The sequence below is a fragment of the Misgurnus anguillicaudatus genome, chromosome 9 (genome assembly GCF_027580225.2).
Source record: "Misgurnus anguillicaudatus chromosome 9, ASM2758022v2, whole genome shotgun sequence".
Classification (NCBI taxonomy): Eukaryota; Metazoa; Chordata; class Actinopteri; order Cypriniformes; family Cobitidae; genus Misgurnus; species Misgurnus anguillicaudatus.
The window spans coordinates 34,027,891-34,044,016 of record NC_073345.2 but is presented as its reverse complement, the minus strand read 5'-3'; the positions used below and the strand labels follow the sequence as shown (position 1 = coordinate 34,044,016).

The window sequence follows — 16,126 nt, the reverse complement described above, 5'->3', positions numbered from 1 at the left end:
TATTATCAGGCATGGTGGGAAAAACGACGCAACTTAGCACAATAAATCACAACCACACAATCACATTGTGAAGGCACAGAGCATAGACATCACAAAAAATGCTGATGGGAAACTTTTTTAAAAAAGGCTGGTGGGGAAAGAGTTAAATAATAATCGGGTCAGCATATCCGGATCGGGCATCCAAATATTTAGTATCCTTATCGGATATTAAAATCAGTATCGATCGATCGCTAACCCCTAGTAACAATAGTTGAACTATGATATTTATAGTAAATCAGCGTAAACCCCCATTTTTTTTTAAAGCAATATATTTTAACATGATTTTTTCATTTAGCCATATTGATGGTAGTCACAGAACAGTTTAAAATCACACCGTGTGCGCCCGGCCTTACCCAGTCAATATAAAAAAGATTTTAAAAGTATGTTTTAAGGTTCCAACGATAAATCGGCCGATGATGCTTGCTATGCTTCTAAATAAATTATGGTGAAATGGCGCTACATCCAAAAGCCAGAGGGCGCTCACGTGCAGAAACTCAATATAGGCCGGAGAAGAATAACGATTACACACACAGCTCCAGGAATTGGCTTAAGGATATATTTATATTGTTGTTCTTCAATAGCCTCATGCTCATTTTCTTGTATTTGAATGGCCAGAGCCGTTTATAGGGCGCTACAAATGTCTATCAAATGCGTCTGTATGTAGCTCATAGCCAATCGTTTCAATTATACCAGATGACGTATGTAGAGCGACATAAATTCAAACGTAAACAACTTTTATCGGTACGGGTGCACACAGCTGAAAGCTATAACTAAACCGGTAGCTGTATATTGATATTGAAAAGAAACACAATTTAGTGGTACTGTGACAACCACAGTACAGGCATAATGACAATATGATATTAATAAATACCACTTACCATTTATAAGTAAATTGTACTTCGGCGACGACGATGCCTAGCAGGTTGATCCTATAAAACTATCATGTCTTGCTATATCCAATAGCGTGAATAAATTTGCGCGCAAGGCAGCATGGGGAAACCAAGGCTAGTTTTTCAAACCTTCTGAGGTATTTTCATGATAATAAAGAAAATGTATAATGATTATGTTTGACGAGTGTTGCTTTTTCAAATGCAATCGATAAGGACTTCTGATCAAAAGCCTTAGTAGGCTACGTGAAATAGTTCTGCATAATATTGGCTGTGCGATTCAGAGTAGTTATCAGCCAGGTATAATTAGTGTATATCGGCATTTATTGTCGCATCCCTAGTATATTTTTTACATAATGTTCTTTACATTATAAAGTATGATATATGAAGAATACCGACATAAAATTACCGTAGCTGGGTTTTAAAAGACTGGCATACTCTTTCACTGCATATTTAAAGATGTATAATGCATTCTCTCAAGTGATTTTATAAGACTGAATAAAGCTCTATTTAAAGCTTCTTCTCTATTCTGTCATAGGTTTTGGGTCTGTTTGCCTTTGCTTGGAAAAGTTGGAGCAGTAATATCAGCGTTGATCTGATTTCTGCTGTCTTCATCTCAGCTATGTTCCACTGTAATCTTGTTTCAGTTTAAAATAAGCTTGAGTTTGTGAATATTCAATTGCTGTGCGTCTGAGTCTCATCTGTTTTGCATGTACATACTAAACTGTTCTTGAGTTGTGGATAAATGCAATGCTAAAAGAGGTTAAAAAAACTCAAACACATGGCCGGGGTTCCCGCTTAAGAATTAGGTCACTGAATTTTAAAAGACACGTCATTCAGAAGAGTGTGAAGGAGTCGTGCAAATCTCAAAACGATTGACACGTACGCATAGCTGTGACTTACATAGGCAACTCCCCAAATGTAGAAATCTCTGTTCAAATACCATGACGTTTTTTTTTTTGTAGGCCCCTCAGACAAACGTGGGTTTGAAGATGATTCAGTTTGAATGTTTAGGTGTGGCCTTCGGGCGATTTGTGAGTTCATTCTTGCCTGATGATGGCCAAAAGCAAGTGAAAGTAGGGTAGGGCTGCAACAACTAATTGAAAAATCAGGTGATCGTGGGTTGTGACATCAAACAATCGTGTCTTGTGATCATACAGATTACTAAAGACACAGAGACAATGGCTTTCTGCTACTTCACATTTGTATGTGTGTGATTATCCCATGAAACATTCAGTGTTATACACGGAGTAAAATATTCATGGCTGGAGTCCTGACAGTTTGTTTGAAACGGATCCGCCTCAGGACCGGAGCACATCTTACCGGGGCTGCTATGGAAACAAGGGATTGTGTGTGTGTGTTAGCTTACATTTCTTGGACCTTGTGTGTTAAATCAATTTGTCATTTTCTTATTTCTCCCAAAAATGTAGTTTCTAATAAAGCTATTTTAAGCAGATTTTTAGTTTTGTGTGTAACGGTTTGGATTATGCCACGATTAATGTGCTACATTGTTGCGTTATGATGTCACTTGTAGGGCTGCGGTCGCAGCCATATATAAAAAGTTTCATCGGACGCAAGTGGGTTGACGCGAGTACGTGTCTGTTCGGAACTTCACTTCCGGTTTCAGTTTTTTGAATGGTCTGACTAGTTGCGAAACTGAACTACCTCGTCGAAAATAACAAATGTTTTGGTTTCCTAGGTATTCTATGTGTTGTTTATTTTGCTTGTTATATAAATTAACTACTTTAAAAGGACTTTGTTGTTACTTATTCTTAGCGGAGTTTACCGGAAGTCACGTGTGTTCCACAAAAGCCGCTTGTATATGTTGTTACTGCTGAAATGGTCTATATACAGCAGGGAAAATAAGTATTTGACACATCAGTAAGGGGATTTCTAAGTGGGCTATTGACACAAAATTTCCACCAGATGTAGCCATCAAGCCAAATATTAAAGGAACAGTATGTAGGATTGTGGCCAAAACAGGTATTGCAATCACAACTGGTAGCCAATACACAAAATGACAGCATAAACATCAGTTGAGGGCTGCAACTCCACTTTATAAATGACAATATCCTGGCCAGACCACTGTTGTGAGTGATATGAGTATTTGAAATGAAAATTTCTTAAAGGGCGTTTTGCAGGTAAAATTTTTCAACGAATTTGTGCAATTTGCTTGTTGATAATAAACATTTAGACTGTTATCCATTGTATTTTATGTTGTTGGGTATCACAAAACCCGAAAAAGTATGAAAAAGTACAGTGATTTGCAATGATTCTCCTTTCCCCCACAACGCACTGTATGACGTCACGCTGGGGAGAGAATTTACCAAAGCCGCCTTGAGAGCATTGAGAATGACTATAGAAAGACGAGTAAAGTACAGTTCTGATAGCGCAGATTATAGATAAATACATACATACATACATACATACATACATAGATAGATAGATAGATAGATACATAGATAGATAGATAGATAAGATAGATAGACAGATAGATAGACAGACAGACAGATGGATAGGCTAGTATAGAGAGATAGGCAGACAGCCAGATAGCATAAGGTTAGCATATCTTCGTGTAGAAAGTAAACAAACAATTAACATACTCGTGCATGCTGGCTTGAGGGGGTCCATGATCCTGCCTGAAATGGGTGTAACTTTATGCGATCTTCAGCACAAACGGTTTTGGCAGCATGTCTCTAATCCTGGAAGGTGAGTGAAGCACGTCACGTCTGTTCGCGGGGACCAGCGACCCAAACGCACTCACTTTCTTACAGCCAGTAGCGGAATGGCAATCGAGAGAGTCGGGACTTTCCCGGGCCGATCTGATAATAGTTATACATTTCGAGTTATATTAGCAACACCGTCTGGCGGCGTGATGTGCGCCGGTTCCCGCAGCCCGCTGGTCAAACTGTGCAGGCAGCCTCTCTGCTCAATAAAGTATATAAAAGTGCTCAACCTGTTCGGCAGGTCCAAACATGTACAGGATTTATAAAAATACGGTGATCAATGAGCGGTTCCTCCTCAAATGGCTTAGCCTGTCGTGATGTAAAAACCCGCCGAACGCCTGTTTATTACAGTATGTATGCGGTCGGATCCGAGTGTGCTGCAGCTGCTGACTGCTGCTGCGTATAAAATGATCGTGTGATTCGTTATAATCGCATAAACAATATAACAAAGCATCCTTTTATTTCACAAAACAATATATTTGAGATATTATTTGATAGACTAGTAAGTGTGGATTAAGGATGTTTAAAAATCTCTAGCCTGGTGGTCAGGACATGAATGGATCAAATCAGCAGTTTTGCGAAGTTTTATTTATCTCCACATATATCATAAATAATAAGTAGCAAGGTAACTTTGCAGTATAACACATTATATATTTCCTACGATGTATATATTATTTCCAAATTATATACGTAAGTATTAAACAGCAATAAATGTCTCATCTATCTCTATGGCTCTGGCTGAGTCTGTCTCCACTTCTCCCCAACGTGACGTCATCGCAGAATTGCGTTAAAAAAACCGTTAATACCAAAAACGTAAAAAAAGTGGTCTTTAAGACCATTTTTGAGACATTTTAAAAATTATACACATATCTTGAGTGATTTATGTACCCATTAATCGACAGTGGTGGTTAACCTGCAACATACACTTTAATGTCTAGTGACATATCAGGTCCATTTTATGATTAATTGATATACATTTCTTACATACTGTTCCTTTAAATTCATACAAAGAAATCAGAACATTTAAGTATACAAGTTGACTCATAATAAATAAAGTGAAATAACACAGGGAATAAGTATTGAACACACTTTATTTAATACTTTGTAGAAAAGCCTTTGTTGGTGATTACAGCTTCTAGATGCCTCTTGTATGGAGAGACCATGTGTGCATTGCTCAGGAGTGATTCTGGCCCATTCTTCCACACAAATGGTCTTTAAATCTTGAATGTTCCTTTGGCCTCTTTTATAAACTTTGATCTTTAGTTCTCTCCATAGATTTTCTATGGGATTTCTATGTCAAATACTTATTTTCCCTGCTGTACACTAGATGTCGCCTTGGCTATGGCAGTTAATTGGAATGAATGCGTCAAATAGAGCCCCCATCTTGGAGCCCCTCCTCTTTAATGCATCAGTGACAAGGTAGACAAAGGTGTAACGGAAATAAAATCACCATAAATCGTCATGAATGGGATTTTCTAGGTTTTTTTTCGTTCCAACGGTCATACATGTATTTATGTTGAGTCCAGAGAAAATGTAAAGTTTTGATATTAAGAAAATCTACTTTTTCTAAATATAATGCATAGTGCTAGTAGGCCTAACATCAATACACAGCACAAAAGTCCGGCATGGTCCATGAATTAGAAGGTGGAGATAGCAGCGGTACCAAGCTACTTTCTATGACAAGACCCCTGTTCCAAGATGGCGGCGGTTTTGACGCATGCTTAGAACCCCAAGGGGAAATCTAGTGTATATATCTATGCAGTCTCAGACTCTGAGATGCCACGCCCATAGACTGCCTATAGTCCAATCACTGTACTTTTTACATATTGCATACCAATCTGGGAATTTGGGATGGTATAAAGCTGTTTACTCTTGTGACAGAATCAAAAATGTTAACCATAGCAGGTTTTTCTATTTGTGTATACCGCAGAATGTAAATAAGTGGGTGTGGCTAACTCAAAAGCAGCACTCCTGCATGTAAGAATGAGTTGGAGCCCTTTAAAAAGAGAGTTCTGGCAACAGAAGTCCAAAAAGTTTGACCATCATTCATGGAGACTTTCAGTTAGTTCCTGAAAGATTAAATGAGCCATTGAAATACAATAAATCGTCATGAATGGGATTTTCTAGTCCCATTTTCAGCAAAGAGCTGTGATTTTTCTTAATTAATAGTCAAGAAATGCATTGGTTTATTATTTATGTATCACACCAATATGTCTAGATACTATTTTTCTGTAGTTCCATCAAATATGTTTTTTGACAACTTAAATCCGGTAATATGAAAAGATTAGTATGGCCCGCTGCTGTTTTTGCCTTGTCAACATGTTTTACGCTGCCTCCAACAACTTTAAAGCTTTAAAATGCATCCCACAGTGATGTTTATAATGTACAATTGACTGTGTGCTGTGTATATATCTTGTGTTTGTTTGATTTATAAATATGCAAAGAACAAGATAAAAAAAACTCATAAGGGAAGTTTAATTTATTGTAAATTATAATACCCCTGGCTCAGTGTCATTTTTTAAAGTCACTTTAAAAGTTTTAAAAACAACCAGATTCTCATCCTAGGTCTTAAATTTAATTTACCCAAGTCTTAAATTTCTTATCTCCGTTTATCCTTGAAAAGTGTTGTCTGCAGAAAATAAAATAGTAATTTAAAATGTTGAAGAACTAATCAGTGGCGGAGACAGACAGTGTTTAATGCACTCTAAAAATCTGGACACAAAAAGAAAATCTCAGATTGCACGTCAATCCAGTTTCGAGTCATTATTTTTTAAAGAGCATACACATGTAGGCTATCATAATCCAAATTGTGCCATAGGCTATATTTCAGATGTTGTGATCTGACTGTAAACTGTGGGTTTAACAAGAAACAAACCTTAAACTTAGTTTTGTATAAGCAAAAAAGCTGGGTTAATTTAACCAACTAAACAGCTGTGGCTTCCTGTATTTTGATATTTTGATTATCTGTTTTAATACTGCATTTATTTGATATTTTTCTATAGCTGTCGTTTTGGTTTTAAATTTTACTCATAATTGTATTAAAAGGTCTTAAATTTAACTTTTTTTCTTTTAAGCTTCAATTTAAAAACGAAAATATGATATGTCATTGAAGTATAATTGAAAGTGAAGGGGAAATAACATTGTAATAAATTATTTTCTCTAATACACACTGAACACAATAATTGGCACCCCTTCATTTAATCCTCTTTGCCACCTCCATTTTCAAAGATAAGAGCTCAGAGTCTTCTTTTATAATATCTGATTAGGTTGAAGAATTCATGGCAGGTGATCTTATAGATTATTTCTCCAGAGTTTTTATATGTTGATTTTCTGTACTCTTCAGTCATTTTTTGTATGGTTCAGGTCAGAGAACTGGGATGGCTGTGGCAGAACCTTGATTTTGTGCTCAGTGACCAATTTTTTGTTGATTTTGGTGTTTGCTTTTAACCAATGTCTTGATGAAATCTTGAGGTTTTGACTTTTCTATCTGTTGGTATTTGATATAATCCATGATGTATTGCATCTGATGCCTAAGGACCTTTGGTACAGAATTAGGCACTTTTAATCTATGTGTGCACCAAAGCAATCCTGTGTTCCTGCTGCCAAAAAACTCAGAGAAAGAGCAGAGTTGCCTTCTGGTATGTTAAAAAAATGTTCATTGTTAAATAATGTGATGTAAAATGGACATTCTTAAAATGTATTTGGGGAGTGGTGAGAATATTGGCAAAATAAGTAGGAAAATGAAAAAATAAATAATGCATCCCTTGCGTCAACTCCATTCACGCCAATTAGCACTACATGTGAATCAAATCATCTTTGTTCATAAATGCGTTTGTAGTGGATTATTTCTCATTAAATTAGTAAATTTAGGGGATGTTAGAAATGGGTCAGGCTAGGAAAGGCAGAAGATAACGTTAGCAACACACAACAAACCAAAAACAGCCTTTTAATAGTAAATTTTATTCTGTTTATACAGATTATTGTGTAATTTGAGATTAAACGTGATGGCGGTACATGTCTCAGGATACACATAATTAAAAAGGAAACCATTCAGTTGTGACAAATATGGTCGGGTGATTCTCACGAAAACTTGGTTTTAAACATGTCAAGCATGAAAATGTAAAAATTGCTTAAATTTACTTTTTTCCCACCAGACATTGAAAAACAAAGTCTGGAGTAAATGGGAACATTAATTTAAAAACTTTTACTTATCATTTAACACTTTTTGTAACATAATTTAAAAAATTAGCCCTAAAAAATCTCATTACCGCAACAGTCAGAAAACATCAAGACTGACATATTTTCAAAATGACATGACAAACCTGAAAGAACATAATTTGGAGATTCTGCACATGCATTTAAAATCAAAGTATTATGCTTCTATTAATTAAATTAACATTTAATAAGCATCTGTTGCGGTAATGATAATCAAAATGTCGTGTAAGCATTCTGACAAGACAATATTTCAAATTAACTGTAAAAAAATGATCTTACCTGGTAGCCATCTTGAAGTAACTGGTCCATGTGCTTGGTCACTCAAAATTAAACTTTATTAAAATTCTGTATGTGTGCTTAAACTGTTCTCAAAAAGTGTTGCGGAGGATGAGAACATCAGGCATGGACACATCATTTTCCTAATTTTTCTTCATTATTATTATACATGAATATTCAGTAAATATGTTTTCTGTCATCTAAAGTAGTCTAGCAAAACATCCATTTATTTTTTTTCTTAATATTTTTGTGTTAATTTGATTACATTACAACATAACGCATGTTCAAACACAGCCGGAAACATTGCGGTAATGAGAATTTCAGCAGAAAATGAGAGAAAATTTACAATTATAAATTCTTATGTTGAAATCACACATTGTGCAAGGTAGAACACAGTATTGTGTTAATTCTGATGCTTTTTAATGTTACTATATTACACATTTTAAAGCTAAAATCATTAGTGCCGTGGTGTTTCAATGGTTTCGTGAGAATCACCCGGTCAAATAATGTTATAATTGATTTGTTGGTTGTTGCAACGCTTGTCATCTTTATTGTTTCTTTAAACGGGTGTAGTTTAAAAATAAATAGTTATTTTGCATTTATGTCTTGCAAATGACCTTTTGGCAGTTGATATATTACTTGCTGATGAGCATGTTGTATTGCACTGCAGTACTTGGTTAAATGTGCTTTGGTTTCAGTAAATCATGAAGATAATCTGTGCATACAGAAACACAGTGTACATATTGCATAAGAAGTAATGCTGCTGTGCTATTCTGAATATTATCTTCCCTCTTCTCATTTCTCCTCATATTTGAATCCTCATCTATTTATAGCTTTGGCTTTGTGTAAATTACTGGGATCAAGTAGGAGAAAATTACAGGTTCTCTTAGATACTTCTGGTGTTAAAGACAAAATTTGGAGTATTTCCTCAGTGGAGTGTGATGGTTTCCGTCTGTGGATATTTGCTGTAATCTGGTGTGGATTTAAAGTTGTGGATCATTCTGGTGTTCACCAACATCTGTGTGACATTATTTATGATAATCACGCCCTTATCAGAAACACGAGGAAAAATGCCAGTTTGTTTGGTGACATTAAGGACTGGATTTTGTGGTGGGTTGTTTTAAGGCTGTAGTTTAGTTTTTGTAGATTGTATGCATTCTGTTATACATGCACAAAATGTAATTTCAAGTAGGGCAGTATAAGGATTAATCACAACTAACTGTTTATAGATTCAACGTTTTTGTTCACATCATATATATGTGTGTGTACTGTGCATAATTATTTTGTATATAAATACACACACATGTAAAAATATATTAACTATCTCTTAAAGACATTTTACAGACCTGGCCTCCATTTACTGTCATGAAAAATGTAGCCTTTCCTCATTAAAGAAATAAAGTTATACAGGTTTGAAAAGACATAGGGGTGAATAAATAATGAGAGAGACGTATTTTTGGATGAATGGTTCATTTACAACAGCTGGTGTCTTCTCAGGCAGAAAGATCAGAGGAGCATCATACATTCACAATACTGAAGACTTTGGCACTTGTTGGTTGTTTTCCTGTTATTGTTGTCTGTGTTGGCCCAACTAGACATTCACTATGGAAATAGTTGAAAGTATTTTTAACATCTGGTTTAATAAACACTATCAGTTAGCAATATAATCAGTTTTAATAATAAAAAAAGTTTTATGATGTATTGGTGTAATGATATTTTGCGATGCACACTATAGCACCTATCCGTTATCGATTCTGAATCGCAAGGGCAATACTATGCACAACTATTTCAAGTACTACAGTTATTGATAAGTCCATATCAATCTAAAATCACAGTTTGAGTCGTTTGCAACAAAAAAACACCATTTGTCATTATATTATCATTAAAAATATTCTTTATTATCATGAAAATACCTGAAAATGTTTAAAGAACAGCGATATAAATATGCTTACACATTTCTCAGTCGCTTTCGAAACACTGCTTCATCATGAGGCTTCAAAACATTTACGAATCATTAGACTTGTTCGACTTCACGTGGCGGAAGACGTCAAAGTGGCGCGAGAGCAAGCCGAAATTACTGGTTTTAAATCACTGGTTTTAAAAATGTCAAGCATGAAAATGTAAAAATTGCTTAAATTTACCTTTTTTCCCACCAGACATTGAAAAACAAAGTCTGGAGTAAATGGGAACATTAATTTAAAAACTTTAACTTATCATTTAACACTTTTTGTAACATAATTTAAAAAATTAGTCCTAAAAAATCTCATTACCGCAACAGTCAGAAAACATCAACACTGACATATTTTCAAAATGACATGACAAACCTGAAAGAACATAATTTGGAGATTCTGCACATGCATTTAAAATCAAAGTATTATGCTTCTATTAATTAAATGAACATTTAATAAGCATCTGTTGCGGTAATGATAATCAAAATGTCGTGTAAGCATTCTGACAAGACAATATTTCAAATTAACTGTAAAAAAATGATCTTACCTGGTAGCCATCTTGAAGTAAATTGGTCCATGTGCTTGGTCACTCAAAATCAAACTTTATTAAAATTCTGTATGTGTGCTTAAACTGTTCTCAAAAAGTGTTGCGGAGGATGAGAACATCAGGCATTGACACCTAATTTTTCTTCATTATTATTATACATGAATATTCAGTAAATATTTTTTCTGTCATCTAAAGTAGTCTAGCAAAACATCCATTTATTTTTTTTCTTAATATTTTTGTGTTAATTTGATTAAATTACAACATAACGCATGTTCAAACACAGCCGGACACATTGCGGTAATGAGAATTTCAGCAGAAAATGAGATAAAATTTACAATTATAAATTCTTATGTTGAAATCACACATTGTGCAAGGCACAGTATTGTGTTAATTCTGATGCTTTTTAATGTTACTATATTACACATTTTAAAGCTAAAATCATTAGTGCCGTGGTGTTTCAATGGTTTCGTGAGAATCACCCAATCAGTTTTAATAATAAAAAAAAAAGTTTTATGATGTATTGGTGTAATGATATTTTGCGATGCACACTAGCACCTGTCTGTTATCGATTCTGAATCGCAAGAGCAATACTATGCACAACTATTTCAAGTACTACAGCTATTGATAAGTCCATATCAATCTAAAATCACAGTTTGAGTCGTTTACAACAAAAAAGCAACACTTGTCATTATATTATCATTAAAAATATTCTTTATTATCATGAAAATACCTGAAAATGTTTAAAGAACAGCAATATAAATATGCTTACGCATTTCTCATTCGCTTTCGAAACACTGCTTCATGAGGCTTCAAAACATTTACGAATCATTAGGCTTGTTCGACTTCACGTGGCGGAAGACGTCAAAGTGGCGCGAGAGCGAGCCGAAATTACACTTCGTATGATTTCCCAAATCGTTCTCGCCGTACTTCTCGATGTCATCCGGCTGTTGGTTCTTGCAGCGCCGCATGAAGTCGAAGCTTATTGGTTCGTAGCATGTTTCAAACTGGCTAAGTCACATGATTTTAGCAAACGATGATTCACCACTAGGGGGAGTTGATCACAAATGTCCAGTGTCTAATATGGTTAGGTGTACTCGGGTCAGTTTTATTATGCAAGTTCATAAAACATTCATCTTTCTAACTAATAACACTACCATTTTGTCTACTTTTTGTTTATAGAAAGATTTAATGACAAACATGTGCATAATTAAAAGGGAAGTATGTATTTAATGATTTGTTGCCCCTATATAGAACTAAAAACACAGAATACACTTTTAATTATGGCTTAATTAAGTTAAATAATTGATTTTTCTTAAAAAAAATTTTTTTAGAGAAGTCTTGGTATTAATTTGTAAAAAGTGTAAAAAATTGGGAAAGATCTTGTTGCTTTTACACTTTTTTGACCAGCAGATGTCGCCAGCGTGTATGGTGTTTCGAACGCTTTGAAAAACTGAATCAATTTGCGAAATTGATTCAGAGCTTCGAAAAGCTTTGTTTCTCCCATCGCTAAGGCTCCCTCTGTAATGATACTTTTTTCTGCGGCACATATTGAGTTTCTCCATGAGAGCGCCCTCTGGCTTTTGGATGTAGCGGCATTTCACCGTAATTTATTGAGAAGCATAGCAAGAAGAATCGCACGATGTATTGTTACACCCATAGTTAAAAGAGAAATATTTTAATTCTGTCTCTTTGTTTTATGCAGGATCCATCAGTGACACAAGTAACGCGGACTGCCCCTCCTGGTTTGGAGGAGTATAACCCTTTCACAGACTCAAAACCGGTGAGTGGCTGCACACAGCTAATGTATAATTCACAAAAAAGAGACTACAGTTTTTGTGCACGCTCTGTTTGTATTGTTTAAGTTCTCAATAAAGGATTTATGCAAATCAGTGCAATTGTACCCACAATAGTCTGTGCTGAATGCAAGTGCATGGTGCAGTTTGTGATCCTGCAGGCTGGTTTTTAGTGGGGATGAAGAAGACTGCCGCAATCTGGTGTACTTTAATACTGAGACTGTACAGCATCACTCCAATCTTTAAAATGCAGAACGTGCGCTGGACCATACTGTGCTTCTGGACGTGTGCCCGGATCTAACGCCCTTAACGCATCATTCGATCATTATTTAATGTGTTGATGAATTAATGCAATCACCTTCATTCATTGTACTACTGTTCATAAGTAAATGACATATTGTAATGCTAATTGTTTTGTTTTGTGGAAAAGTTGAGTTTGAGGTGTATTATGCATCTAATGTACATAAAAGATTGGCCCTGTTTTAATCTAAGCACATGGTCTAAAGGACATGTCCGAATCCACTTTTGGTAGTTTAATGACAGTTGGTGTGCCAGGTGCATGGTCCAAAAAGGTTGTACCTATTCTCTTAATGAGTCATAGGTGTGTTTTGGGGGTAACGTGCAATATACCAATCAGGGCCTTATCTCCCATTCCCTTTAAAAGCCATACATTTCCTATGGTGGATTCGTTATTTACATGGTTGAAATTTACAAGAGCAGAGACTGAAGGAAGAGGACATGGCATTCGTCATTACTTCAAAAAGTTAATTCTGATACATGCAATTTTTATCTTTATTTACAAAAAAAAATCTTTTACATTCGTTGTTTATATTTGGCATTTTTGTGTGCTGCTGCATATCCCTATGTATGCGCCTATAGGTGCATATTTACATAGACTGTACAAAAGATGGACGTAGTGTCCGTGACATCACCCATAGGTTTGTGAAGAGCTTTCTTGAAGCCAATAGTTGGCTGAGCCTGCCATCGCCATCTTGGCAGTGCATCACTCGCCGATAACCAAAAACGGGTACATAACACTTTAAGGCTTAATATAATTTAAATGGATGAGTTACAAAAAAATTCACCCCCCTCACGGTTGTCATGAAAGGCAAAATTAGCTATACAGACAAAAAACACCTTTGGTACCAGGCTGTAAACACATTTATTTCTGCTGTAAAGTTGGGCATTTTTAACATGGGGGTCTATGGGAATTGACTCCCTTTTGGAGGTTATTACCTTTAAAGGTGCAGTGTGTAAATTTTAGCAGCGTCTAGTGGTGAGGTTGCGAATTGCAACCAACGACTCAGTCCACTGCACACCCCTTGCTTTTGCAAGCAAGGCATAAAGAAGCTACGGTAGCCACCACCGGAAAAACATGTCATCGTCGGAGACAACTTAAAAAAGTTTGTCCGTTAAGGGCTTCTGTAGAAACATGGCATCACAAAATGGTGACTTCCATGTAAGGGGACCCTCGGTGTATGTAGATAAAAACGTCTCAGTAATAAAAACATTACGGTTCATTATAAAAAGGCCTTTATACGCCCCTGATTATATACTTTTGTATATTATTTTGCATTTCTGTCAAGAGATCCTTCTAAAAATTACACACTGCACCTTTAAAAAAATACTGCACCATTGACTTTAGATTAGGTTTTAGTTGGTCAATGGTGCAATCGTTTTCAATGGCCTCAAAATAGCAATGTAAACGTCTAGCCAACATGAAGATAGATCTCTGTTTTATTTCATTGAATTTAACATAAATGACTTCAACAAATGATGCATGGCATCTGATTTAGAGAATCATGAATGAAATGATCAAAATGTTTTCTGGTATTGTGTTGTGATTTTGTTTGGTGTTTTGGACAACAGTATCACACATTTTTTTGTTTTGTTATAGTTGCCACAGGGCTCCGGTCCTAAATCAGTCCCACCTACAGCGAACACACAGCCGGCCATCATGAAGCCCACCGAAGAGCCGCCTGCGTACACCCAACCTCAGCAAACACAGGTACTGTTACGCTTCTCATTATTACCCTAAAGTTTGGTCCACCGCTCACTTAAGACATATCATGACATTTATTTCCTTATCGCTGATGAAAATGAACCTATAGTGACAACTTACTACTATTTAGTAAATTATAAATTTTTTGTGATGATAAAAGAGACGTTGTGCGAACATCCATACCTGTGCCACTTGCTGTGGTCCTTTTAATGATGACAAGTTATGTTTTTCTGTAAAATATCTTCAGCACATTTATCTCATTAATGTCTAACAATACCTCATGGGTAATTAAGTTCTTAATAAACGTACAGACAAAACTTTGCAAATGAGGCCGTCATTTTATTTTTTTGTTATTTGTGTAACAAATAGAAAGACATAATATAAGAGTTTGAGTTTAGCTCTCCACAGTCAGTCAGTACACAACAGACCCTTCCAGAAGACCCCTGAGTGTAGACAATCTGCTTACGAGTGCAGTTATCCTGTATAATTCAACAGCCCTCGGGGTGTAGGGGACACCTCGCTCCACAGACATATGGACAGACAGACACATTCACTCACATACTGCGTATCAGATGACTCACTCGCTCGCTCGGGCTTTCCACGGTGACGTCAGGCGTTTGGGTAAGGACACAAGACAAGGTGATCCAGATCTTTTGGAGGAGGGTGAACAGAACCCTGCTGTTTTTCTGTTGCTGTAATCTTAGTATGTAGGGTGCTGGAAGGGTCGAGCCTCAGGATCTTAACAGAAGGTTTGTTGAAGGACTGCTTTAATAAGCCGTGTGTGTCACATGATGTTGCCTTCAGGGTAAAGCTGGGATTTCTGATCTCTATATGACCCAGATATAAGTCCTGCTCCTAAGGACAATATGCATCAACAGATTGAATCAAATACGAATAATTTTTTATTAATATTGTAATTAGCATATGTATTGCATATGGCAATACTACAGTCTTTTTTCACAAAGTTTAACTAAACTTTTGAACGTTTGCTGTGGTCAGTCATAGTGCCGAGTGTAATGAACTGCAGATGGGGTTAATTAGAGAAGGTGCGTCGCAGGTCCTGGCAGATAGATACAACTGTAAAACGCTCATTGCTGTTCGCTGTGCGAGATTGAGGGGCTGTCCACACGGAGACGCGTATCACTGTATACGCATAAATTTGTTATCGTATTGGCGTTTCATCCACACGGATCCGGCGTTTTGGGAGACTGAATCCGCTATTTTTTGAAACCGGGTCCTAAAGTGGATACATCTGAAACTGACACCCTTGCGGTTTCATCTGTACAGCCAATCCGTATATTTTGTGAAGCGAAAACGTCATCACATCACGTGTCGGAAGCGTCACACGTAACAGCAACAACAATAACGGCGGACTACGTGATTGTGTTCGTGCTACAGAAGCTACTAAAGCCTACTAGCTTTATTACAGCAAAATCTATTGCTTCTATGCAATTGTGGTGACCAACAAGCGATAATGGACAACACCATACGTTGGTTATGCGCATGCTCAAAGTCTTCTTCTCCGTGTATAGTGTATATCTGTGGCAGAAGTACAGCGCCTCATACTGGTCCGGCATATATACTACACCGCTTTCAGTTGGTTTCAGTGGTTTCGTGTTTACGGATTATTTTTTTAGAACAAGGAAAAAAAATTATCGGATGGGGAATGCACCGGCTTCGTGTGGACATAGC

At 36.3% G+C, this 16,126-nt stretch overlaps 1 protein-coding gene across 1 annotated transcript in view; it reads left to right on the top strand.

Moving 5' to 3' along the window:
* scamp1 (secretory carrier membrane protein 1) overlaps positions 1–16,126 on the top strand; it is a 37,685-nt gene that overhangs the window by 7,165 nt on the left and 14,394 nt on the right. The window contains exons 2-3 of the mRNA XM_055180898.2: positions 12,342–12,419; positions 14,330–14,440. Of these exons, the coding sequence (XP_055036873.1) occupies positions 12,342–12,419; positions 14,330–14,440 (189 nt within the window). The remainder of the gene's footprint in view (positions 1–12,341; positions 12,420–14,329; positions 14,441–16,126) is intronic.